Source organism: Nycticebus coucang, chromosome 4, assembly GCF_027406575.1.
Source record: "Nycticebus coucang isolate mNycCou1 chromosome 4, mNycCou1.pri, whole genome shotgun sequence".
In the NCBI taxonomy this organism is placed as follows: Eukaryota; Metazoa; Chordata; class Mammalia; order Primates; family Lorisidae; genus Nycticebus; species Nycticebus coucang.
The window spans coordinates 40,487,736-40,510,324 of record NC_069783.1 but is presented as its reverse complement, the minus strand read 5'-3'; the positions used below and the strand labels follow the sequence as shown (position 1 = coordinate 40,510,324).

General features: G+C 44.5%; 1 protein-coding gene across 6 annotated transcripts in view; it reads right to left on the bottom strand.

Moving 5' to 3' along the window:
* Window positions 1–19,305, bottom strand: part of EML4 (EMAP like 4) — a 259,337-nt gene extending 240,032 nt beyond the window's left edge. The window contains exons 1-2 of one of the 6 annotated variants that reach the window (XM_053587443.1): window positions 3,330–3,470; window positions 615–771 (exon numbers count right to left, since the gene is read on the bottom strand). Coding sequence is in view for 1 of the 6 variants with exons in the window: in XM_053587448.1 (XP_053443423.1) it covers window positions 19,118–19,280 (163 nt within the window). In the remaining 5 variants the exon portion in view is untranslated. Of the gene's footprint in view, window positions 1–614; window positions 1,033–3,329; window positions 3,471–19,117 lie in introns of those variants that run through there. The other 5 variants (XM_053587448.1, XM_053587447.1, XM_053587444.1 and 2 more) reach the window with 5 other exon arrangements.
* Between the last annotated feature and the right edge of the window lie 3,284 nt (window positions 19,306–22,589).

The window sequence follows — 22,589 nt, the reverse complement described above, 5'->3', positions numbered from 1 at the left end:
TATGCGGCCTGTGGCTTTATCGTATGTGGGAAATGAGGGGGCACATCTCGCTGCAAGGGGTTGGTTCTTGGTCTTGGGATTCTGGCTGGAATGACGTTACAACATCAAAACAAGGGACCGTCTGGGGGAACACAGAGGCAGAACAGCTCTCCGGTGCTGTGTCTGCAGAGCAGTTGGTGGTTAGGCCTGGTGAAACTCGGGGCTTTCCAACATCACGTAGTGCTACATTTGCAGCAGCCGTGGGCGTGGGTGAGGCAGGTGTAGGCGGTGGGGGCAGCGGATCCCACCCTCCAAGTCGTCGGGGGCCCTGGCTCTTACGGCCTCTCCTCAGATCCCCTGAAGAGTTAAAGCCTGAAAAAATGTTGGGGGAGGTGGGGAAAATCTGTACCCGGAAAGAGGCGCCCAGAGAGCACGTGGTGGCGGAGCCTTTGTGCGGACGTTTGCAGACCCATACTTGTACGCACTTTCAACTTCCTCTAACCACTACGTGTCTGGCTGCTCTTGGATTGCGATGACATCATTTAACAAAAATGTAAATAACTGTCCTTTGGGCCTTTCAAGAACCTAGTGATTGAGGATAGGGCAATGCTTATTAACGCTGAACAAGACTTTACCGTCAGACTTTCAGGCGGCTTTCAGCGATGTGAGAGCGCAGTCCCGTGCTGACCCCGCGGTTGCAGCCGTGTTGTCTGGGGCTTGGAGGACCAGCAGTGACTGGTCCACCCGCACAGCGCGCTGGACACCGGGCGATGGGCAGGGTGGGCGGTGAATCTTGTGCAGAAATCAAAAGAGCATAGCGATACCCAAACGACAATATCGTAGACATCTGTCCTGCACTTCCCTCTTCTCGTTTAACCTCGGGCAGCGTAGATGAGGCAGGCACTATTGCTAAGGTCACCATTTCACAGATGGAGAAACTGAGTCTTAGGCAAAGGAACCTGCCTCAAGGTGACATCGCTAGTGTCAACTTCAGTTTCAAACTCGAATGTCGGGGACTCCCAGGCACGCTCTGGCCACTCCGCTCCTCCCAGGCGGCGGGGGATGGGGCGCGGCCGTGCGGCGAGGCCGAAGGCGGGCGCACAGGGCGGAGAGAAGCTCTGGCGGGGGCATCCCCGGGAGGACGGGAGGAGCCGGCGGGCGCCCGGCGGGGCTGCGCAGGCCGGGGGCTGCTGGAAAGGCCGGTTTGGTGGCCTGGGACGAGGGGGCGGCCGGCCGGGAATCCCGAGCTGCACAGCTAGGCCGGGGCAGCTGCCAGACGCGGCTGGAGACTGGCCTGCGTTGCGGTCGGGCAGCGAGCAGGCCACATACCGCGCGGCGCAGAGGAAATGGCTGGAATTCCTCCTGCGGCGCCTCGCGCGGGCCTCGGGGCGGGCGGGGCGCCCCCGGCCGGGCGGGAGGGGGACGCGGAGGGAGTTCACGGGCCCGGCGCGGGGCGCTGCGAGGGCTGTCTCGGCTGCCAGACCCGGGCACCTCCCCTCGGGCGCCTCCCCGTTGCGCTCTGCCAGCATCTGGGTCTTCTGAGCCATGAGAAAGCTCGAGAACGGGAGCACGTGAGGGCTGCGCCCAGATCCCCTGGCCTGGCCTCCTGCCTCCTTCCCCAAACCTGCGAGTTGACAGGGCACCCGCTTACCCGTCTGCTGAACCATTCTGCCGCACCTGCTGATCCCGACACTGGCCCTGACCCCTGGGGTGACGGGCAACACACGCACGGGCCCCAGCGGAGGGGGATGCTGGGGACCTGGCGCTGTCCTGGGTAGTGAGGCCCCTGCAGGTCCCTCTTCTGCTCTTGGAAAGCCTTGGCCACTGATGTCCCCAGTGTTCTAGGCCCGGGCCTTGGGACTTGCTGCCCCGTGTAGGCCTTTCTTCACAGGCATTTAGGGTGAGGCAAGGTGTTGGCTTGGAGGGATGGGACTTGCAGTGAGGGAGAGACTGGCAGGTGGGTGCAGGGTAGGAGAGACAGAGCAAGGAAAGTGAGGGCTTGAAGGGAGTATGACTTGGGCCTGAGTACTGGGGTGTGGAGGCATGAGATGGGATAGACAACCTTCTTGGGGTGTCCACTTAGCTCAAGAAAGTGGCCATATTCCCTTGGACACAAGTGAAAAAACATGATTTGAGTAAGAGGCTTGGGAAAGTGAAAGGTGGATGGAGAAACTTAGGTTGAAGACCATATAACCTCTGCTAAAGGCTGCTGGACCCAGGATCTCTCTCCTTTGGTAGACTCTTTTGGGATGCCTGACAGAATCAGCAAAGGCATTTTGGGAGGCTTTGCCTTCTGCCTGCACCACTGAACTCTCAGCACTGCAGCCTGCGGGACTGACACCTGCCTCTGCTACTCCTCTGCTGGGAAGGTCCTCCCTCCCCCTTCTCTGACTGGCCAGTCTGGCTTCCAGTCTGCTCTATGATCTTTTCCTTGACCTCCGTGTCTTCTGCTCATATCTGCTTTTATAGCATATATTATCGAATCTTTCGCACTGGATTGTGAATATTTGTTGTTTTTTTTTTTAATTTTAATCTAATTTTATTTATTTATTTTTTAAAATAAAAAATAAAAAGTGAGTCTCACTTTGTCACCCTCTGTACAGTGCTGTAGTTCATAGCTCACAGCAACCTCAAACTCTTGGGCTGGGAGCAATTCTCTTGCCTCAGCCTCCCTAGTAGCTGGGGCTACAGGTGCCCACCACAATGACTGGCTGTTTTTTTTTTTTTTTTTTGTTTCAAACCCACCAGCCCTGGTGCATGTGGCTGCTGCCCTAACCACTGAGCTATGGGCACCCAGCCGGATCATGAATATTTGCTTATACATTTTTTTTCATGTTCCAGATGAGACTCACATTGCTATGAATTTATTTCCCTAGTTCAACAGCACTGCAAGGGCAAGGACTATCCAAATCTTCTGTATTTTTGTGGACTCACTGTCTAGCATGGACTTGCCTTACAGCAAAGACACTTCAATCAATGTTTGTTACATGAATGAATGAAAGAGGAAGGAATTGGGCAGACACAGTAACAAATAGAAGTAGAGACCAGAGGAAAAGGAGGCCAGATGTGGATCCTGCTAGGAAGCTCTAATCTTTGTTTTCTGGATACCCAGAGATACTGCTATACAGACCCTGCCCTACCCTTTCCTTATCTGCTACCTAAAGGTAGGCCTAGTCCGAGGGTCTGGCACCATTACTTCCCCAAGACCACTCTGACCTTCACACTTCGATCCTAACCTTGATGCCAACCCCCACTTTCACTGTCTTGCTTACTCTGGATGTAAGTTCTGAGCTTGGCTTGGTTGATACGTGCCTGTTTTCACAGACCATCTTTCTCCCACCTCTACTCACAGTACTCTTCATGCTGGTCCACCTCACTTCTCAGCCCAGGACTCAGGAGGGTGTGATTCTGCATGAAGTGGTGCAGTCCAGCCATTCCAAATGAGCCTGGGGCTTGGGAGGTAGTGCCCTGACCCAAGGCTGGGGCAGGAATGATAGTGGCTGTGTCTGTTTGCCCTCAGGGTAGGATAGCAGAGCAGGGACAGAGTTTCCTAAACTGACCCACATGACCTGAGTCCAAATGGCCTGCTTAAATCTCCACTCCCTTGAAGGGCTTCTGAGTTGCCAGGCGTAGGCCTGGGGGAGGAATTCTCCTCAGATGAAGTCCCTTGCAAGGCCTTGGGAGGAAATAGGAAACCTGAGCCAGGCTTTTCCTAATGCATTTGCCCCTTCTCAGACAGGCCTGGTGGGCGTCTATGGGACTGGGGAGGGGCAGGGAATGAGGTGTCATTTCCAAGACTGACACTGGACACTCATCCATCAGGGGCAGCCACAGGAGGCTTTGGCAGGCCCTTCATTAGACATAGGCAGATGAGAACAGCCAGCTCACAGTGACAGCGTGGGTTCTGGGAATTTTGGAAGTCAAAACTACATTTTTTCCTAAGAAAAAGGAACAGATTTTGGCACCTTTGCTCCAGAAACAGGAACTGACCAAGACAGTGACCTCTGATAAGCACTTCCTCATCACAGTGCTCACAAAGGGGGTGGGTTCCCTCAGCCTTTCTATTTTTGTTCCAGGGTTTTATGGAACAGCAGAGGAAAGAAGGGCAGGGGGAGGGAGAGAAGCAGGGCAGAGGAAATGGGAGAGAGGAAAGAGAGAGATTTTTGGAGTGGTCATTCCTTGAGGAGGCCAGGAGCTTAATGCAGGTACAGTTGGGTCCAGGAAGCACCTGGCATCTTGGAGGCGCTCATTGTAGCTGTTATTTTTGTCTCCTTGTGGAAAGAACTTCAATATTATGGAACCTTTGAAACTCATGGTTCTTGGGACCTGTGTCCCATAGGATTGAAGGACACACGTGGTCATAGCAAACTCAGCAGAGTTCCACCTCTGCAGTTTTGAGCACCCACTACATGTCAAACAGTTTGCTGGATACTGGGTGAATAGGAAACAGATTTCTCCCTTGCAGAGCTTAGAGTGGGATAGAAGGAATTGATGTTCAAATAATAATAAAGCATTAAGATAATGAAGCTGAGGATAACAATGGCCGGGAGAGGAAGAAGCCGCATCAGGTTGGGGTGGAGCACGAAAAGCCTTAGGAATAAACTGGCATCTGAAGTGGATCTTGAAAGGTGATGCTCATTAGTCAGGTAGAGATGAGAAAGGAGGACATTCTAGAGAAAAAGAGTGTACCCAGCAAAGGTGCAGGGGAACTCAGACTGTGGAGTGCAAGTGGGTACAGAGGAGTAATGGGAGAAACACTTGGAGCAAGGGGGAGGGCCAATTTGCAGAGGCCCCTCAGTGCCAGACTGAGGTATGTAGAATTCATCACGGGGCCATGAAGAGGCCTTGACTGGCAATGGTATGACAGATCCATCTCCATGTGCTGCGGGAAGCCCAGAGAAAGGAGTGAGCCAATGGGGAGGATTGGAGAGAGATGGGGAAGCAGCCAGACCAACCCATGGGACAACTCAACCAGACCCTTGATGTGTTTCACGTTCCCAGCCCCTCAAAGTGTGTAGCCAATCTGAAATCGGTCCCATTGACTAGGTCTTTGTTGATCCAAAGTTTTTGCTATAAAATTGAGTTTTATTTCCCCCCATGGGAGTAAAAAGTATTGAAGATGGTAGCTGTGTTTTTGTGCGAAATGACCAGAGCAGTAGTCTCTATGGGCTAGCAGAGGCCTTCCTGCTGGCCAGGCTAGTGAAGGGTACCTGAGAGTACTGCATCGGTGTGAGGAGGGGGAGGAGGAGAGAACATAAGTTTGGGCTCCAAAGGGGGTGAGATCATGGGCTAGCCCTGCAGGGAGGATGGAGAAGAGAGAGAGACAGTCTCCTAAGGTAGTTGGGGTGGAGAAGATCAAGGTGTCTGCCCTATGGCCCTGGGCAGACACCTCTGGACCAGAAAGATCTCTGAGTAGGCCCAGATGGACCTTCCTCTGGCTCTGTGGCTCTTCCTTAACAGAGCACTTCTCATGTGGGGCAGGAAGGAACTCCCTTAGCAACAGACAGAGAGGATTGTATTGGTTGTTGTTTTTTGTCTACAAGCTTTATTTCTCCTAGGTTGTAAGTTCCTATAGGGCAGGGGAGGTGTTTCCCATAGGTCCTGGTACTCACTAGGTATCGAATAGCGGTCAACTGAAGAAAAGGTGCCCCATTACGTTGATTGTTTCATACACATCCCCCTCTGTGACTTCTATGAGTGTGACTATGAAATCCCACTTTGGGGCGTTTTTGCTGATGGGCCATATTCTCTATACTTCTATCATTCCCCTGCATCTCTCTAGCTCCCATTTCTCCCATGGGGCATGTTAGCATTTCACCAACTCATTCTAGACATATTTATTGAGTATTTTCAATTTGTCAGCTAGTGCTTGGCATGGGAATACAAGGGAGACTACGCTTATAGTTGAAGTAGATAAACTGATCTTCAGACCCTACAAGGGCCTGGTGATCTCTTCCAGGCATAATAGTGTCTAAGATACTACTTGGCTGGAGAAGAGAGAATTTTCCTTGCTAGCTATGATTTTGTGGTGCCATCTTCTGGCCATATGTAGACATATACATACAGAGTTTCCTGTAAATTTACCCACTGAGACATCAACTATTAAAACATATAGGGTGGCACCTATGGCTCAGTCGGTAGGGTGCCGGCCCCATATACCGAGGGTGGCTGGTTCAAACCCAGCCCCAGCCAAACTGCAACAACAACAACAAAAAAATATTGTTGTTGTGGTGGGCGTTGTGGCGGGCACCTGTAGTCCCAGCTACTTGGGAGGCTGAGGCAAGAGAATCGCTTAAGCCCAGGAGTTGGAGGTTGCTGTGAGCTGTGTGACGCCACGGCACTCTACCGAGGGCCATAAAGTGAAACTCTGTCTCTACAAAAAAAAAAAAAAAGCATATAGAGAGACACAGTTATGTACACACAGTATCATACACATGTTCACACACAGGCAAACATGTATGAAAACACAGACACATAAGCACATGTAGAAATTCGGGATGTAGCATAGTTCTCCCTTAGTGAGAGTCCAATAAATATACGGTAGTCTGCAAAATAAAATCCAAATTGTTAGATAAGCTTTCTTCTTATTAATTTTTTGAGATCACGCTCAAATACCACCTTCTCCAGGAAGCTACCTCTTATCTCTCCAGCTAAGGTAATCACTTCCTCTTCTGAACTTTCATAACTTTATGTATTTATCGTTTTATTATCTTGCATTTTAACTACCTGGGGACACATGTATTCTCCCTTACAAGTCTGTCCATGTGATCTCCTTTACCCATACTGCCTAGCACACTGCCTTGTACAAAGTGGGGACTCAGTTAAATATTTGCTGAATGAACGACACATTCATGGACAAGAGGAAAGGAGGAAAATATACAGAAATGCACATTGATTTACATTCATGTCTCTATGTGTGAAAATGATACACATGTGAAAGCACAAAAGCACGTCTCTATACCTCTACCTATAAGGAGACTTGTCCCTTACATCAAGCCCTTTGCTATTTCTGCTGTCTTTATTCCAGTTCTGGTCTTCATACCACCCACTTCAGCAATTTCCTCTTAACTCTGTTTCTAGTTCTCCTCTTTTCATTTTTTTCCATTGACCTCAGGCTGTATATTCATAAAACACCTGTTGGACAATGTTATTGCTCTTGCTCAGAACTCTAGCAGTTCTTGTTGCCGTACATAAATTCTTTATTTTCCACTCTCCCTTTAGGAAAGGGAGTCACAGTTATAGCCACAGAAAAATATGTGGAAATGATTTCTGGGAACCTATTGTGGCTGGTGACACCTGTCCTCTTTCCTTACTGCCTTGAATATGTACAAGGAGTTGAAGTAACCATTTTGCAACTATGAGGGAATAACCAAGATGTCGTTCCTGACCTCACCAAGCAGCTGAACAAATGATAGTACTTCTAGATTTCCTTGTTGATGTGAGAAAAATAAACTGTTTGTTTAAGCCATCGTAAATTGTTTTCTGTTTTGTGTATCTGGATCTAATCCTAAATCATGATTCTTAAATATTCACTACTTTCAATGCCGGCAGGATAAAGCCTAATTTTTAAAATCTGGAATTCAAGAGTATGATCTGACCCTGCTCTATTCATCCAGTAATGCTTCCCAGTATTCCTCTCATGGCCACACCCTAGTGCAAGCGTCCAGCATCTTTTTCCTACACTAATTCAACAACTTCTCTGCTCATCTCCTTGCTCCTACCACAGACCTCCTCTAATTCATTCTTCTCACAACAGCCAGAGAGATTCTTTTAAAAATAAATAAAATCAGGGTGGCGCCTGTGGTTCAAAGGAGTAGGGTGCTGGTCCCATATGCCAGAGGTGGCAGGTTCAAACCCAGCCCAGCCGAAAAAAAAAAAATAAATAAAATAAAAATAAATAAAATCAAGTGTCTTTCCTATGCTTTTGATGACTTTTTTTTTTTTGAGACAGAGTCTTGTTCTATCACCCCAACTAGAGTGCAGTTGTGTCATCATAGCTTACTGCAACCTCAATCTCCTGGCTTTAAATGATCCTCCTGCTTCTGCCTCCCAGGTAGCTGGGACTACATGTCTGTACCATTGTGCCTGACTATTTGTTTTCTATTTTTAGTAGAAGTAGGGTCTTGCTCTTGCTCATGCTGGACTTGAACACCTGACCTCAAGGGATCCTCCTGCCACAGCCTCCCAGAGTGCTAGAATTACAGACATGAGCACTGTGACTGGCACCTTCAATTACTTTTTATTACTTATTAAGCCAAATTCAAACTCCACAATTAAGCCTAAACTCGTACAAGGCTCTGAAGAGTTAAGATCACTGGTCTTCTGCATATTAGAATTACTTCAGAATATTTAGAAAATTATCAGTGGTTGAATGCCACTCTTAAACATCCTGATTTGATTGTTCTGAGATGGGCCCAGGGTACTGATATTTTTTAACAAGTTCCTGGGGGAGATTCTAAAGTACATCCAGGATTAGGAACTCTGATTTAGACCTTGCCTGTTAATTCTATCCTCACCTCGCACTAGCATGCTCACTATGTTTTAACCATGTTGGTTTTTCATTTCCTCAAATGTGTCAAGCTCTTTGCTGCCTCAGAGCCTTTGTAGATGCTGTTCCTTCTGCCTGGAAGCTCTTTCCCTTACTTGTCATATGTCTGATTTTTCTCATCCTTCAGGATCAGTTTAAATGTCTCCTGTTCAGAGAGGTCTTCCCTAACCACTTGAAGGGAAATGATCCCCTTTGTCATTCTCTATTGTAATTTTCTTATTTCCTGATACTTATTGCCATTTAAAAATCGTGTTAGTCTTTTAAAATCTTTGACTCTTGGACTAGACTGCATAAGGGCAGCTATGTTCTTTTCTTGGTATGTGATACATCTTTTATAGTCAATGTCTAGCATGTGATAGTTGGATCAAGAATGGTGAAAGAGGCTGGGCTCCTATAGCTCAGTGGTTAGGGCACCTGCCACATGCTCTGGGGCTGGTGGGTTTGAACCCAACCTGGGCTTGCTAAACAAACAAAAATTAGGCAGGCGTTGTGGCAGGCATCTGTAGTCCCAGCTGCTAGGGGGCTGGGGCAAGAGAAACGCTTGAGCCCAAGAATTTGAGGTTGCTGTGAGCTTGGACTCCACAGCATTTATACAGAGGGTGACAAAGTGAGACTCTGTTTAAAAAAAAAAAAGAATTGTGAAAGAGTCTGGGATCTTACCTTACTTGAAAGTTAACTGCTCAAATTGCTACCATTTCATAGATGCTGGCAGAAGACATTAGACTTCTAGGCCAGAGACAAAGGACTTTTTTTTTTTTTGTAGCAATTGCATTGAGCTGAGCGCTAGCATTTATACCAGTTCCTTGAGCCCCAGTTCCCACTGGACAATGTGAAGTGGTCCAGGTAACACATGCACATGTAGCCGGCTGCATTATAGAAGGGGAACCTTAAGCTTAGGGAACCAGGATCATCCATAGTGGGCACTTATCCTATTTAACCTTTGTCCTGGAGGAAGATACTATCTTTATAACACTGTACATACAATACATAGTGTTGGGTGGTGCCTGTGGCTCAGGGAGTAGGGTGCCAGCCCCATATGCCGAGGGTGGCCGGTTCAAACCCAGCCCCAGCCAAACTGCAACAAAAAAATATCTGGGCGTTGTGGCGGGCGCCTGTAGTCCCAGCTACTTGGGAGGCTGAGGCAAGAGAATGCGTAAGCCCAGGAGTTGGAGGTTGCTGTGAGCCGTGTGATGCCACGGCACTCTACCTGAGGGCGGTACAGTGAGACTCTGTCTCTACAAAAAACAAACAAAAAAAACAATACATAGTGTTTCCTCCACAAGGAGACACAATCTCTATCTTTGAAGGCTGTATACTATACAAACATCCTTGAAAGATAGTCAGGAACAAAGGCAGTTAGTGCCTTGGCTTTATAAGTCATACAGAAATGGGAGAGACTACTGGAGAACCTTTTGATCACCCAGGCTTTCTTCCTGGAGGCACTTTACAGACTGAGCACAGGGAAGAGGGAACCCACCAGAGTTGGAAGTCCTTATTTATTTATTTATTTAGGCCAGGGCTGGGCTTTAACCCGCCGCCTCCAGTATATGGGGCCAGTGCCCCACTCCTTGAGCCACAGGTGCCACCCAGAAAGTCCTTATTTAGTTGAAGTGTTAGAGATTGAAGGTCAGTGAGGCTGAGGCAGCTAGAATTTGTGGTGTGTACAAAGTACTGGAGAGGAGGGAGCTATGAATAGAAGGAACTCCCTTGAATTTTGACCAAATAGTAAGCTGGGCATGTGTGGGGTAAGACTGCACTAAACCAGGTGGAAGAAGTACTGGAGAAACAAGTACCAGTGAGCTGTAAGCTGAACAGTTTTCAGAGCTCACGTCCGGTTGGGAGATGTTCAGATTCCAACCAGGCAGCGTGGAGAGTGGAAAGACATTGTTGCATATCTGGAACATTCAGTAGAGATCTTAGTAGGAGGACATCTTGGTTTGGACTGCTATAATGAAGTATCGCAGGCTGAGTGGCTTATAAACAATTGAAATTTATTTCAAATAGTCCTGGAGGCTGAAAGTCTGAGATCAGGGTACCAGCAAGGCCAAGTTCTGGCGAGGCCCCTCTTCTGGGCTGTAGACTGCTGACTTCTACGTGTATCTTCCTTTGGCATTCAGCTTACAATGTCCAACTGTATCCAATCAAAAATTACTAGGCATGCTAGGAAGCAGGAAAACTACCTATACTAGGAGCAAAAAAATTATAAAAACCAGATCTAGAAATGGCAGAAATCATTTAATTAGCACATAAGCACCCTAAAAGAAGTATTATAAAGATGTTCAGGGATTTAAGGGAAAATAGAAACATTATGAGAAGTGAAATATAGTATCTGAAAGAAGAACCAAAAGTATTCTGTTTTTCTAGAAATGAAAAACACAATATCCAAAGTGAAAAATTTACTGAAGGGCTGGGTATGATGGCTTGTGCCTCTAATCCTAGCACTCTGGGAGGCCGAGGTGGATGGATTGCTTGAGCTCACAGGTTTGAGACCAGCCTGAGCCAGAGTGAGACTCTGCCTCTAAAAAAAAAGAAAAAAAAAATAGATGGGCATTGTGGTGGGTGCCTGTAGCCTCAGCTACTTGGGAGGCTGAGGCAAGAGAATCGCTTAAGCCCAAGAGTTTGAGGTTGCTGTGAGCTATGACATCATGGCACTCTACCCAGGGTGACACAGTGAGACTCTGTTTCAAAAAAAAAAAATTACTGAATGAGCTCAACAGCACGTTGACTTGACATTGTACAAGAAGATATCTGTGAACATGCACACATGACAGTGGAAACTGCCCCCAGTGAAGCCCCGAAATTCACTGATCTGTGGGATAATAAGCTCCAGAAAGAGAGAAGAGAGCAAATGTAGCAGAAACATTTTGGAAAAAGTAATGTATAAAAAATGTTCAAATTTGATGGAAGCTACATGCATAAACTCAAATATCTAAGAATCTCAACAAATGCCAAACTGCCTAAATACACATACACAGACACACACACACACAATCACACCAAGACATTCTATAAAGTTGCTAAAACTTAATGACAAAGACAGAAATCATAAAAGCAAACAGAAGAAAAAGGCACATTCCTTATAGAAAACAAAGGTAAGAATGAATACTAATTTTTCATCAGGAATGATGAAAGCCTGAAGATGATAGAATAATATTCTTTAAAGTGCTGTAAGAATAAAATGTCAAGCTAGAATTCTATATCCACCAAGAATATTCTTCAAAATGAAAGTGAAATAAAGCCATTTTCAGAAAGACAAAATGCTGCAATATGCATTACATGAAATGTTAGAGGGACTCCTTCAAGTTGGAGGAAAAGAATACCAGATGGGAAGTTTGATTGACACAAAAGGATGAATTAACACAAAGGAATGAATCAGCAAAGCTGATAAAAGAAGAAATAAAAAATCTGAATGGCTCTGTATCTATTAAAGAGATTGCATTTATAATTTAAAAACTCCTCAAAGAACACTCTAGGTCCAGAGGGCTTCTCTGGTGATATTTATCAAATATTTAAAAAAGAAACAATACCAATGTGTCATAAACTTTTTGTGAAAATAGGGTGTTGACGCTTCCTAATGTGTTTTATAAGGTTAAAGAAGGAGTTGGCAAGTAATCTAGGCTGTTTTAGGCTGCTGCTGCTGCTCCTCCTTTACAAGCCTTACAATTATAAACATCATTCTTAGCTTGTAGCCCAGGCAAAAACTGGCCAAAGGCCAGATTCATCCCATGGGCCAGAGCATTAGTAAGCTACACAGATTTTACTAAGGATTTTTGTTAGGCAGTAAAGAAGAAGGTTATATCTCACACTAAAGAACAACAGCCTAATAAATACTCCCATCAGACAATTTCCAAATATTTGAGGATTTTCCTAGCATCTTTTTGCTAGTAATTTCTAGTTTAAAATTTTTTGATCAGCAAATATACTTTATGTAATTTCAGTTCTTTCAAAATTGTTGAGATTTGTTTTATGTCCCCAGATATGGTCTATCTTGGTGAATGTTTCATGTGCACTTGAATTCTGCTTTTGTTGGATGGAACATTCTATAAATTCTATTAAGTCAGGGTCATTGATAGTGATCTTTAGGTCTTTTATATTCCTACTGATTTTCTGTCTACTTGTTCTTTTATAATTAATTGTGGCCTCCAACTATACTTGTAGATTTGTCTATTTCCCCTTTCAGTTTTTGTTTTTGCCTTATGTATTTGAAAGCTCTGTTAGTGGATAGAAAATGAGGATGACTTCTTGATGTAGGAATTTCCTTATCATTAAGCAAAATCCTTTATTTTTGGGTATAGTTCTTGAATTGAAATCTAATGTGATTGATATTAATCTAGCCATGATAGCTTGTAGATCTTTTTCTGCTTTTACTTTTAACCCATGTATGGTATTTTTGTCATGTATAATATGCACCTACATTTTAGGTGCAAACTTTCAGGAAAATGTCCCTTGAAAAAGTGGCCAGCTCTTAGTTGGTAGAGACACTTCTGGGGAGGGTTAGTGCTCCCTTGGTAAATGTACAGATCCCACTGCCCTCCCACAGCTGCCTGTTCTGTGAAGGCTGTCCCTCCCCTCTTTCCCAGGAGCTCTTACCTCCCTGGTCTGTTGGGGGCTGCAGTGGAGATGCCCATGCATATGGCTGTCTGGGCAGGAGCTTCTGAGATTACTTGGCCTGTAGGCAGCCAGGTGGGTCCCTGGGGCCCTGTATGGACCTCCAGCCCCTCTGTGTGGCTGGGCTTTGCTGCGTGCCCCACATGGCTACTGCCTGCCTTGCCCCTCCCCTGATCACAGAGCTCAGTGGAGGCCACACCAGCTCACTCCCAGCAGAACCCTGTGAGGGGCCCATGCAGGAGGGCACGGAGACCCTCTGAGGCCCACTGGGCTCTCCCGCTCCCAAGCCACACCACCCCATATATCATGAATATACTTATTTTCTCCTCAAAAATTGGCAAAGTGCACATTATACATGGCAAAATAGGCACATCTTTATATTTAAAGTGAGTATCTTGTAGACAGTGCACAATTGGTGTTTTTTTGTTTTGTTTTTTTGAGACAGAGTCTCTGTCTGTTATCCTGGGATTGAGTGCCATGGCATTATAGTTTACAGCAACCTCAAACTCTTGGGCTTAAGTGATCTTCCTGCCTCAGCCTCTGGAGTAGCGGGGACTATAGGTGCCTGCCATAATGCCTGGCTATTTTTTTTTAGAGACGGGTTCTCACTCTTGCTCGGGCTGGTCTCCAACTCCCGAGCTCAAGCAATCCACCTGCCTTGGCCTCCCAGGGTGCTAGGATTACAGGTATGAGCCACTGATCCTGGCTGCAATTAGGTCTTGCTATTTTATACAATATGACAATTTCTGTCTTTTAAACTGATTGTTCTTAGACCATTAAACCAGATCAAAACACAGATCTTGCTAGTTGTTTTCCATTTGTTCTATCAGTTCTTGGTCAAATGTTTCTCTTTTCTTGTCTGCTTTTGGAGTAATTGAGAATTTTTTATCATTTTTTTATCTTGACTATTGAATTATTACTTATATCTTAAATTTTTCCCACATAGCCCAAGGGCTTAAATTATATACATTTAATTAACCATAGTTATCCACAAATATTATACTGCTTTATGCACTATGTACAGTGTAAGTACCTTACAACAGTAAAATCTCAATTCTTCCCTTCCAACTTTTAGACTATGTCACTTTTATGCTATACTCCTCCACACTTTGCTACTATTTTTGCTTTAAGCAGTTATCTTTCTTTCCTTTTTTTTTTTCTTTTTTTCGAGACTCATCCTCAAGCTGTCACCCTGGGTAGAGTGCCTTGGCATCACAGCTCACAGCAACCTCCAACTCCTGGGCTCAAGTGATTCTCTTGCCTCTGCCTCCCAAGTAGCTGGGACTACAGGTGCCTGCCACAATGCCTGGCTATTTTTTGGTTGCAGCTGATCATTGTTGTTTGGCAGGCTAGGCTGGATTCGAACCTCAGCTCAGGTGTATGTGGCTGGTGCCTTAGCCGCTTGAGCCACAGGCGCCGAGCCAGCAGTTATCTTTCAGAATGATTAAAAATAAGAAAAAAATCTTTTGTATTTACTTTAACTTTTCTGGAGATCTTAATTTCTTTGTATATATCTCAGTTTCTGTTTGCTACTGTATCATATTCCTTCTGCCTAGAGAACTTTCTTTAACATTTCTTTTCTAAATTATTATTATTATTTTTGAGACAGGATCTCACTATGTCTTCCTTGGTGGAGTGCTGTAGCACGGCAACCTCAAATTCTTGGGCTCAAGCGATTCTCTTGCCTCAGCCTCCCAAGTAGCTGGGACTACAGGTGCCTGCCACAACACCCGGCTATTTTTAGAGATAAGGTCTCGCTCTGGCTCAGGCTGGTCTGGAACCTGTGAGCTTAGGCAATCCACCCGCCTCAGCCTCCCAGTGCCTCACACCTTAAAGTGTTACAGGTGTGAACCACTGAGCCCGGCCTTAATATTTTTTTTTTTTTTTTTTATTGTTGGGGATTCATTGAGGGTACAATAAGCCAGTTACACTGATTGCAATTGTTAGGTAAAGTCCCTCTTGCAATCATGTCTTGCCCCCATAAAGTGTGACACACACTAAGGCCCCACCCTCCTCCCCGGCCTTAATATTTTTAATAGTTTTAACATTTCTTATCAGAGAGACCTGCTGACATTTTATTCTCTCAGATTTTGTTTGAAGCATTTTTTATTTCTGCTTCATTTGTAGAAAATATTTCACTTTCTATATAAGTCTGGGATGACAAGTTTCCCCCAACATTTAAAATTTGTCACTCCTTTCTCTTTTGGCTTAAATAGTCTCTGATGAAATGTCTGCTTTAATTCTTATCTTTATTCCTCTGAATATAAAGCTAACTTTAAAAATTTCTCTTATTTTTAGCAGTTTGAATACAATGTGTCTAGAATTTCTTGTTTTTTTTTTTTTTTTTTTAGACAGAGCCTCAAGCTGTCACCCTGGGTAAAGTGCCGTGGCATCACAGTTCACAGCAACCTCCAACTCCTGGGCTCAAGTGATTCTCCTGCCTCTGCCTCCCAAGTAGCTGGGACTACAGGCACCTGCCACAACACCCCACTATTTTTTTTTGGTTGCAGCAGTCATTGTTGTTTGATGGGCCTGGGCTGGATTCGAACCCACCAGCTTAGGTGTATGTGGCTGGCGCCTTCGCTGCTTGAGCCACAGGCACCGAGCCAATTTCTTGTTTTTGAAAAAATCCTGCTCAGGATTTTCTGATACTCTTGGATCTGTGATTTGATACCTGTAATTGTTTCAGAAAATTCTCAGCTATTATTTCTTCAAATATTTCTTTTTTTTTTTTTTTTTTCCCTTTTCTCGCTTCTCTTTCTGGAAGTCCTGTGGTAAATGTATTAAACCATTTGATACCATCCTACAGCTCTTACCTGCTATATTTTTTTCAAACTTTTCTGTCTTTTTTTTTTCTTTTTGTGTCTCAGTTTGGCTAATGTCCATTGACCTATCTTTAAGTTCACTGATTCTTTTCTTGGCTTTGATAAAGCTACTGATAAAAGGTATTCTTTCTCTCTCTTACTATGGTTTTATTTCTAGAGTTAGCATTTGACTCTTTCCTGTAGTTCCAATCTCTCTGCTGGAATTTTCCATCTGTTCATGCATGTCATCTGTCTATTCCACTAGAGCATTTAACATATTAATCATAGCTATTTTAAACTTGTCTGATAATTCTAATATCTGGCTTATCTTGGAATCTGAATCTGTTGATTGCTTCATCTCTCTAGACTGGGGCATTATTTCTTATTTTGTTCTTAGATGTGTCTCAGAACAGTGGAGATTGAGGTAAATCATGTTTATGCCTGTGTAAGTACAGTGCCCTTTCAACTGCCCTGGGATTGAGTGCTGTAGCATTATAGCTCACGGCAACCTCAAACTCTTGGGCTCAAGTGATTTTCCTGTCTTAGCCTCCAGACTACTTACTTTCTTTAAGTGTTACCTTGTGTTTAGGGCAGGTTCTAGGTTTTTTTTTTTTTTTGTAGAGACAGAGTCTCACTTTATGGCCCTCGGTAGAGTGCCGTGGCCTCACACAGCTCACAGCAACCTCCAACTCCTGGGCTTAAGCGATTCTCTTGCCTCAGCCTTCCAAGTAGCTGGGACTACAGGCGCCTGCCACAACACCCGGCTATTTTTTGGTTGCAGTTTGGCCGGGGCCAGTTTGAACCCGCCACCCTCGGTATATGGGGCTGGCGCCCTACCGACTGAGCCACAGGCGCAGCCCAGGTTCTAGGTTTTTGAAAGATTTTTCTCAGTGTTCCTGATCTAGCCTCAGCTTTCAGCTTTCCCAACTGGCCTATCCCTTACAGGGGTCTATCTCCCCAATGATGTTCGACCTTTGTTGCTTCTTCCTCTCTACTGGCCTGGTTTAGCTCCAGGCTCAGGCAGCCTGTATCCTTGGGTCTCAGTGGTAGAGCATTCTCAGTGATTTGGTCCCTCTCCTAGCTGTGAAGGACCTCTAAGGGTCTGGGTCCAGGTTGATATTCTGCCCCTATTACAGGGGCAGTTTTATTATTATTTTTCTTTCTTTTCCCTAGCTATAATGGGTCTTTTCTTATGCCCTAGGAATAGCAGGGTTTGCTGGCCTTCCCCAGTGGCATGGGTTTTTTTTCCCCTGGAGATGAAGGGTTTGGGTGGGCTTTGTGTCTTTCCCGCAGAACCAGCTTTTTCTGGACCTGCACCATTAAGGAAGGCTTTATCACATCTCCTGCCCCACCTGGTTGTTCCTGTGAGTATCTGAGGGAGCCCATGGGGAAAAGCCTACAGATGAGTGCAGACCCCTCTTTCCTGTGCAGCTCCCAGAAGCTGTCTCATCCTCTCTCACATTCAGCTATTGGCAATTCGTTAAAATTTTGGCAACTAGTTGAATTCTTGCCTGATTGTGTGGTGCTCGACATGGCTTTTGCCTTTAGTCTGCCACAGGTGAGCCCATGCTTGCAACTGGCTTTCCCTGGAGGCTTCTGTCTTTCCTTAGATTGTTGGCTGTTCAATTGTTTTGCAACCTCAGTTCCCTGGGGGAGCAAAAGTTAGGAATTTTGCAGATTATTAAATTTTCTTTTATTAAGGTTGGAACAATGTTCTTTTAAGTATTCTAACTATAGGCAGAAGAGCCAATCCCTGTTAGATATTCATACTCTCTTTCAAATCTCTTTACCTGCCAAACCCTGGGCCTTCCCCCTTTTTGCCTGCAGTCCCACCTGTGGCTCCTTCTCTGGCCTTCCTCCTTGTAGTCTTAGCCCCCTCCCCTCTCCTAAGCAATTGCACTCTGGGCCCAAACGTGTACATCTACCCAGCTAAACAAAAGCCTGTCTCCCTAGAGCAGTGGTTCTTAACCTGTGGGTTGTGACCCACAGGAACTGTATTAAAGAACCGTGTCATTAGGAAGGTTGAGAACCACTGCCCGAGTATCTGTTGTTACCCTAGTGGTCTACCTCTCTTACTCCCCCACCCCACACTTCCACCCAATCAGCTTCTCAGAGTGTTCTTTCCAACCACTTACCCTCCCTGAGAGGACTACTGAAAATGCAGTTGCTTCCTTTCTATTACATACACATGTGATAATGTCTGTGTCAGCGCCTAACGCCATGTCAGAATCTGAAGGTGCCTTTCCCACAGCACTCCACCCAGGATTGTTTGATGGAGTTCTTCTCTTTGATTTTAGTCTTTAAATTGGTTTCCCTATCAATATACTGGATTTTTTCACCTTAGAAAAAACACAAGACATTCATTTTTATGTGTTTAGTTGTAAAACATAACTAAATAATGCACATACAACCCATTTAATATAGTTCCTGTGGGTTGTGACCCACAGGTTGAAAACCTCTGCTGTGTGTGCATTATTTTGTTAATATACCAATTTTTCTCTTACTGTGGTTTATCTTGTTTGTACTAATAACTTACTTAAAGGTCCTTTCCATGTATCTTGACTACATACTTACTGCAATTGTTCCCTGGGGAAGCTAATTCTATCCATGTGTGATAAGAATTATGGGATACAAGGATAAAATAGCATGGGCCAGGGCTAGGCATGGTGGCTCATGCCTGTAATCCCAACATTTTGGGAGACTGAAGCAGGAGGATCCCTTTAACCCAAGAGTCACAGTGAGCTATGATCATGCTACTGCAGTTCAACCTGGGTGACAGAGAGAGACGCTATCTATATCTATATCTATGTATCTATCTATCTATCTATTCTATCATGATATCTTGGGCCTTCTGGGAGGAATAGTGACAAAAAATTTGAGATCAATGGTCAGAACCAAATTGAATGGGAGGCGGAGCAAGATGGCAGCCGAGTAACAGCTTCCTTGCATCTGGGCACCGTGAGTCTGGGGAGATAGGACTCCAGGCATCTCTGGCTGGTGGGAACTGCCTATCATCACTCCTATGAGGATACAGGAAGTCAGCGAGAGACTTCTGGACCCCAAGAGGAGGACTAAAACAGTGGAAAACCCGCAATTGGTCGCGTGTGTTCAATCCGTCTAAACCCGCCCACAACTGTAAGTTCAGTAGCAGCGAGACTGCAAACCAGAAAGGCCTTACCTGTGAACTGTTTTGATGTCCTTGGACTTGGCACTGAGTTGAACTGCCTTGGGGAAGGCCTGAGCGGGAGTGCGGAGAACTTTGGCCGTTGTCTAGGGCCCCAGTCTGAGCCGCTGAGCCAGACAGAGCTAATAGTGTTTGGCGGTGGGTCACACGGATCCATTGTCAGTGATCTGCCCTGGCAAGCTCCGCCCTCAGGGTCGCAGAGCTAGAAACGGGTGGGAGCTGGTAACCCAGCAACCAAGTAGCCTAAGGGTGGGGTCTGAGCCGCCTTGCAGCCCTAACCCTCAGGGGCAGAGTGAGACCGGTTTTGGCACACTGGGTAAGTGGATAGCCACTTCAGCAGTGATTCCAGCGAGAAAGCTGGGAAAGCTTCTGCTCAGCAAGTTTACAAGTTCAAAGTGCCTTTTAAGTAGGCTGAAGAGAGATTTAGGGTGTCTACCTGCTGGGGTTTGAGAAATAAGCAGCCTCCAGTCGTATCAGAACTGTGACTAACATCTCATACCCCAGAAGACCACGTGTTGCCCAGACAATATTCAATAACATATACAAACTGCTTTGTTTTTGGTTGTGTATTTTTTTCTTTTTTTTTTGTTTGGTTGTTTTTTTTGTTTATTTTGACATTGCTGATGTTCTTTTGTTTTTTTAATTTCAATCTTTTCCACACAGATCCCTTTTTCTTTCTCAATTTTCCTAGTTTAATCATAATTTCCCATTGCTGCCTTTTTTAATAACTTCAACTTCATTTTTGCTAGTGTTTCTACCGATATCATTTGGTTTTTCACCCAATTTTATCCCCGTAAAGTTTTCTGTTTGCTTGTTTTGGTTTGATTTATAGCATTTTTGTCTTTCCTCTCTGCTTGGTGGAGGTGGGGTACTGTGTCTGATCAGGTTAGCAAAGAGCTGCTGACCTCAAGGGAACCACGCAACTGGGCACCCCCAGAAGGTGGGGTTTTTTTAAGGTTGTGTCAAAGTACCCTACTGTACACCTATATTGCCCTGTCTCCCTCTTTCTGTGCCTCTCTTCTTTTTGTCAATATTCCTTATCCCCACCCCCTCTCCTTTCTCTATCTTTCTTTTTTTCTTATCACTCGGTCCTCCTTTCTTTCATCCCCTTTTTTTGCTCTTCAACCTTCTCACCCTTCTGGTCCTGTAACCCTTAGTCCACAGGCACAAGAACTTAAAGAGCAAGAGGAAGTGAAAGGAAAATTAGGGCAAGGAAACAGATAAAAGAAATCACTCATGAGGAAGAATCAGCAGAAAACTCCAGGCAACATGAAGAACCAGTCTAGAACAACCCCACCAAGGGACCATGAGGTAGCTACTGCAGATGATTCCACCAGTATAGAAATGTTAGGAATGACAGAAAGGGAATTTAGAATACACATGTTGAAAACAATGAAAGAAATGATGGAAACAATGAAGGAAATTGCTAATAAAGTGGAAAATAACCAAAAGGAAATCCAAAAACAGAATCAAATAAGAGATGAACGATATGAAGAATATAAAAAGGATATAGCAGACCTGAAGGAACTGAAACAGTCAATTAGGGAACTTAAAGATGCAATGGAAAGTATCAGCAACAGGTTAGACCATGCAGAAGAAAGAATTTCAGAGGTAGAAGACAAAGTTCTTGAGATAACTCAGACAGTAAAAGAGGCAGAAAAGAAGAGAGAGAAAGCAGAACGTTCACTGTCAGAATTATGGGACTTTATGAAGCGTTCCAACATACGAGTTACAGGAATTCCAGAAGGGGAAGAAGAATGCCCCAGAGAAATGGAAGCCATACTAGAGAATATTATAAAAGAAAATTTCCCAAACATCACCAAAGATTCTGACACACTGCTTTCAGAGGGATGTCGGACCCCGGGTCGCCTCAACTCTAACCGAGCTTCTCCAAGACACATTGTGATGAACCTGTCCAAAGTCAAGACAAAAGAAAAGATTCTGCAAGCTGCCAGGAGTAAGCACCAGTTGACCTACAGGGGCAAATCCATCAGAGTGACCGCAGACTTCTCTAATGAAACTTTCCAAGCAAGAAGACAATGGTCATCTACCTTTAATCTACTTAAACAGAACAATTTCCAGCCCAGAATTCTGTACCCTGCTAAGCTAAGCTTCAAAATTGACGGAGAAATCAAATCATTTACGGATATACAAACATTGAGGAAATTCACCACAACAAGACCAGCTCTACAGGAAATACTTCAACCTGTTCTGCACACAGACCACCACAATGGATCAGCAGCAAAGTAAGAACTCAGAAATCAAAGGACAGAACCTAACCTCCACACTGATGCAAAAGATAAAACTAAGCAATGGACTCTCACAAAATAAGACGAATAGAATACTACCACACTTATCAATTATCTCAATAAATGTTAGTGGCTTGAATTCCCCACTGAAGAGACATAGATTGGCTGACTGGATTAAAAAACACAAGCCATCCATTTGCTGTCTGCAAGAAACACACCTGGCTTCAAAAGACAAATTAAAGCTCCGAGTCAAGGGTCGGAAGACAATTTTTCAGGCAAATGGAATTCAGAAGAAAAGAGGAGTTGCGATCTTATTTTCAGATACATGTGGATTTAAAGCAACTAAAGTCAAAAAAGACAAAGATGGTCACTTTATATTGGTCAAGGGAAAACTACAACAAGAAGACATTTCAATTCTAAATATTTATGCACCCAATTTAAATGCTCCCACATTCTTGAAGCAGACCTTACTCAGTCTGAGCAATATGATATCTGATAATACCATCATAACAGGGGACTTTAACACACCTCTTACAGAGCTGGACAGGTCCTCTAAACAGAAATTAAACAAAGATGTAAGAGATTTAAATGAGACCCTAGAACAACTATGCTTGATAGACGCATATAGAACACTCCACCCCAAAGATAAAGAATATACATTCTTCTCATCACCCCATGGAACATTCTCCAAAATTGATCATATCCTGGGACACAAAACAAATATCAACAGAATCAAAAGAATTGAAATTTTACCTTGTATCTTTTCAGACCATAAGGCACTAAAGGTGGAACTCAACTCTAACAAAAATGCTCAACCCCATCCAAAGGCATGGAAATTAAACAATCTTCTGTTGAATAACAGATGGGTGAAGGAAGAAATAAAACAGGAAATCATTAACTTCCTTCAGCATAACAACAATGAAGACACAAGCTACCAAAACCTGTGGGATACTGCAAAAGCAGTTTTGAGAGGAAAATTCATCGCTTTAGATGCCTACATTCGAAAAACAGAAAGAGAGCACATCAACAATCTCACAAGAGATCTTATGGAATTGGAAAAAGAAGAACAATCTAAGCCTAAACTCAGTAGAAGAAAAGAAATATCCAAAATCAAATCAGAGATCAATGAAATTGAAAACAAAAGAATCATTCAGAAAATTAATGAAACAAGGAGTTGGTTTTTTGAAAAAATAAATAAAATAGATAAACCATTGGCC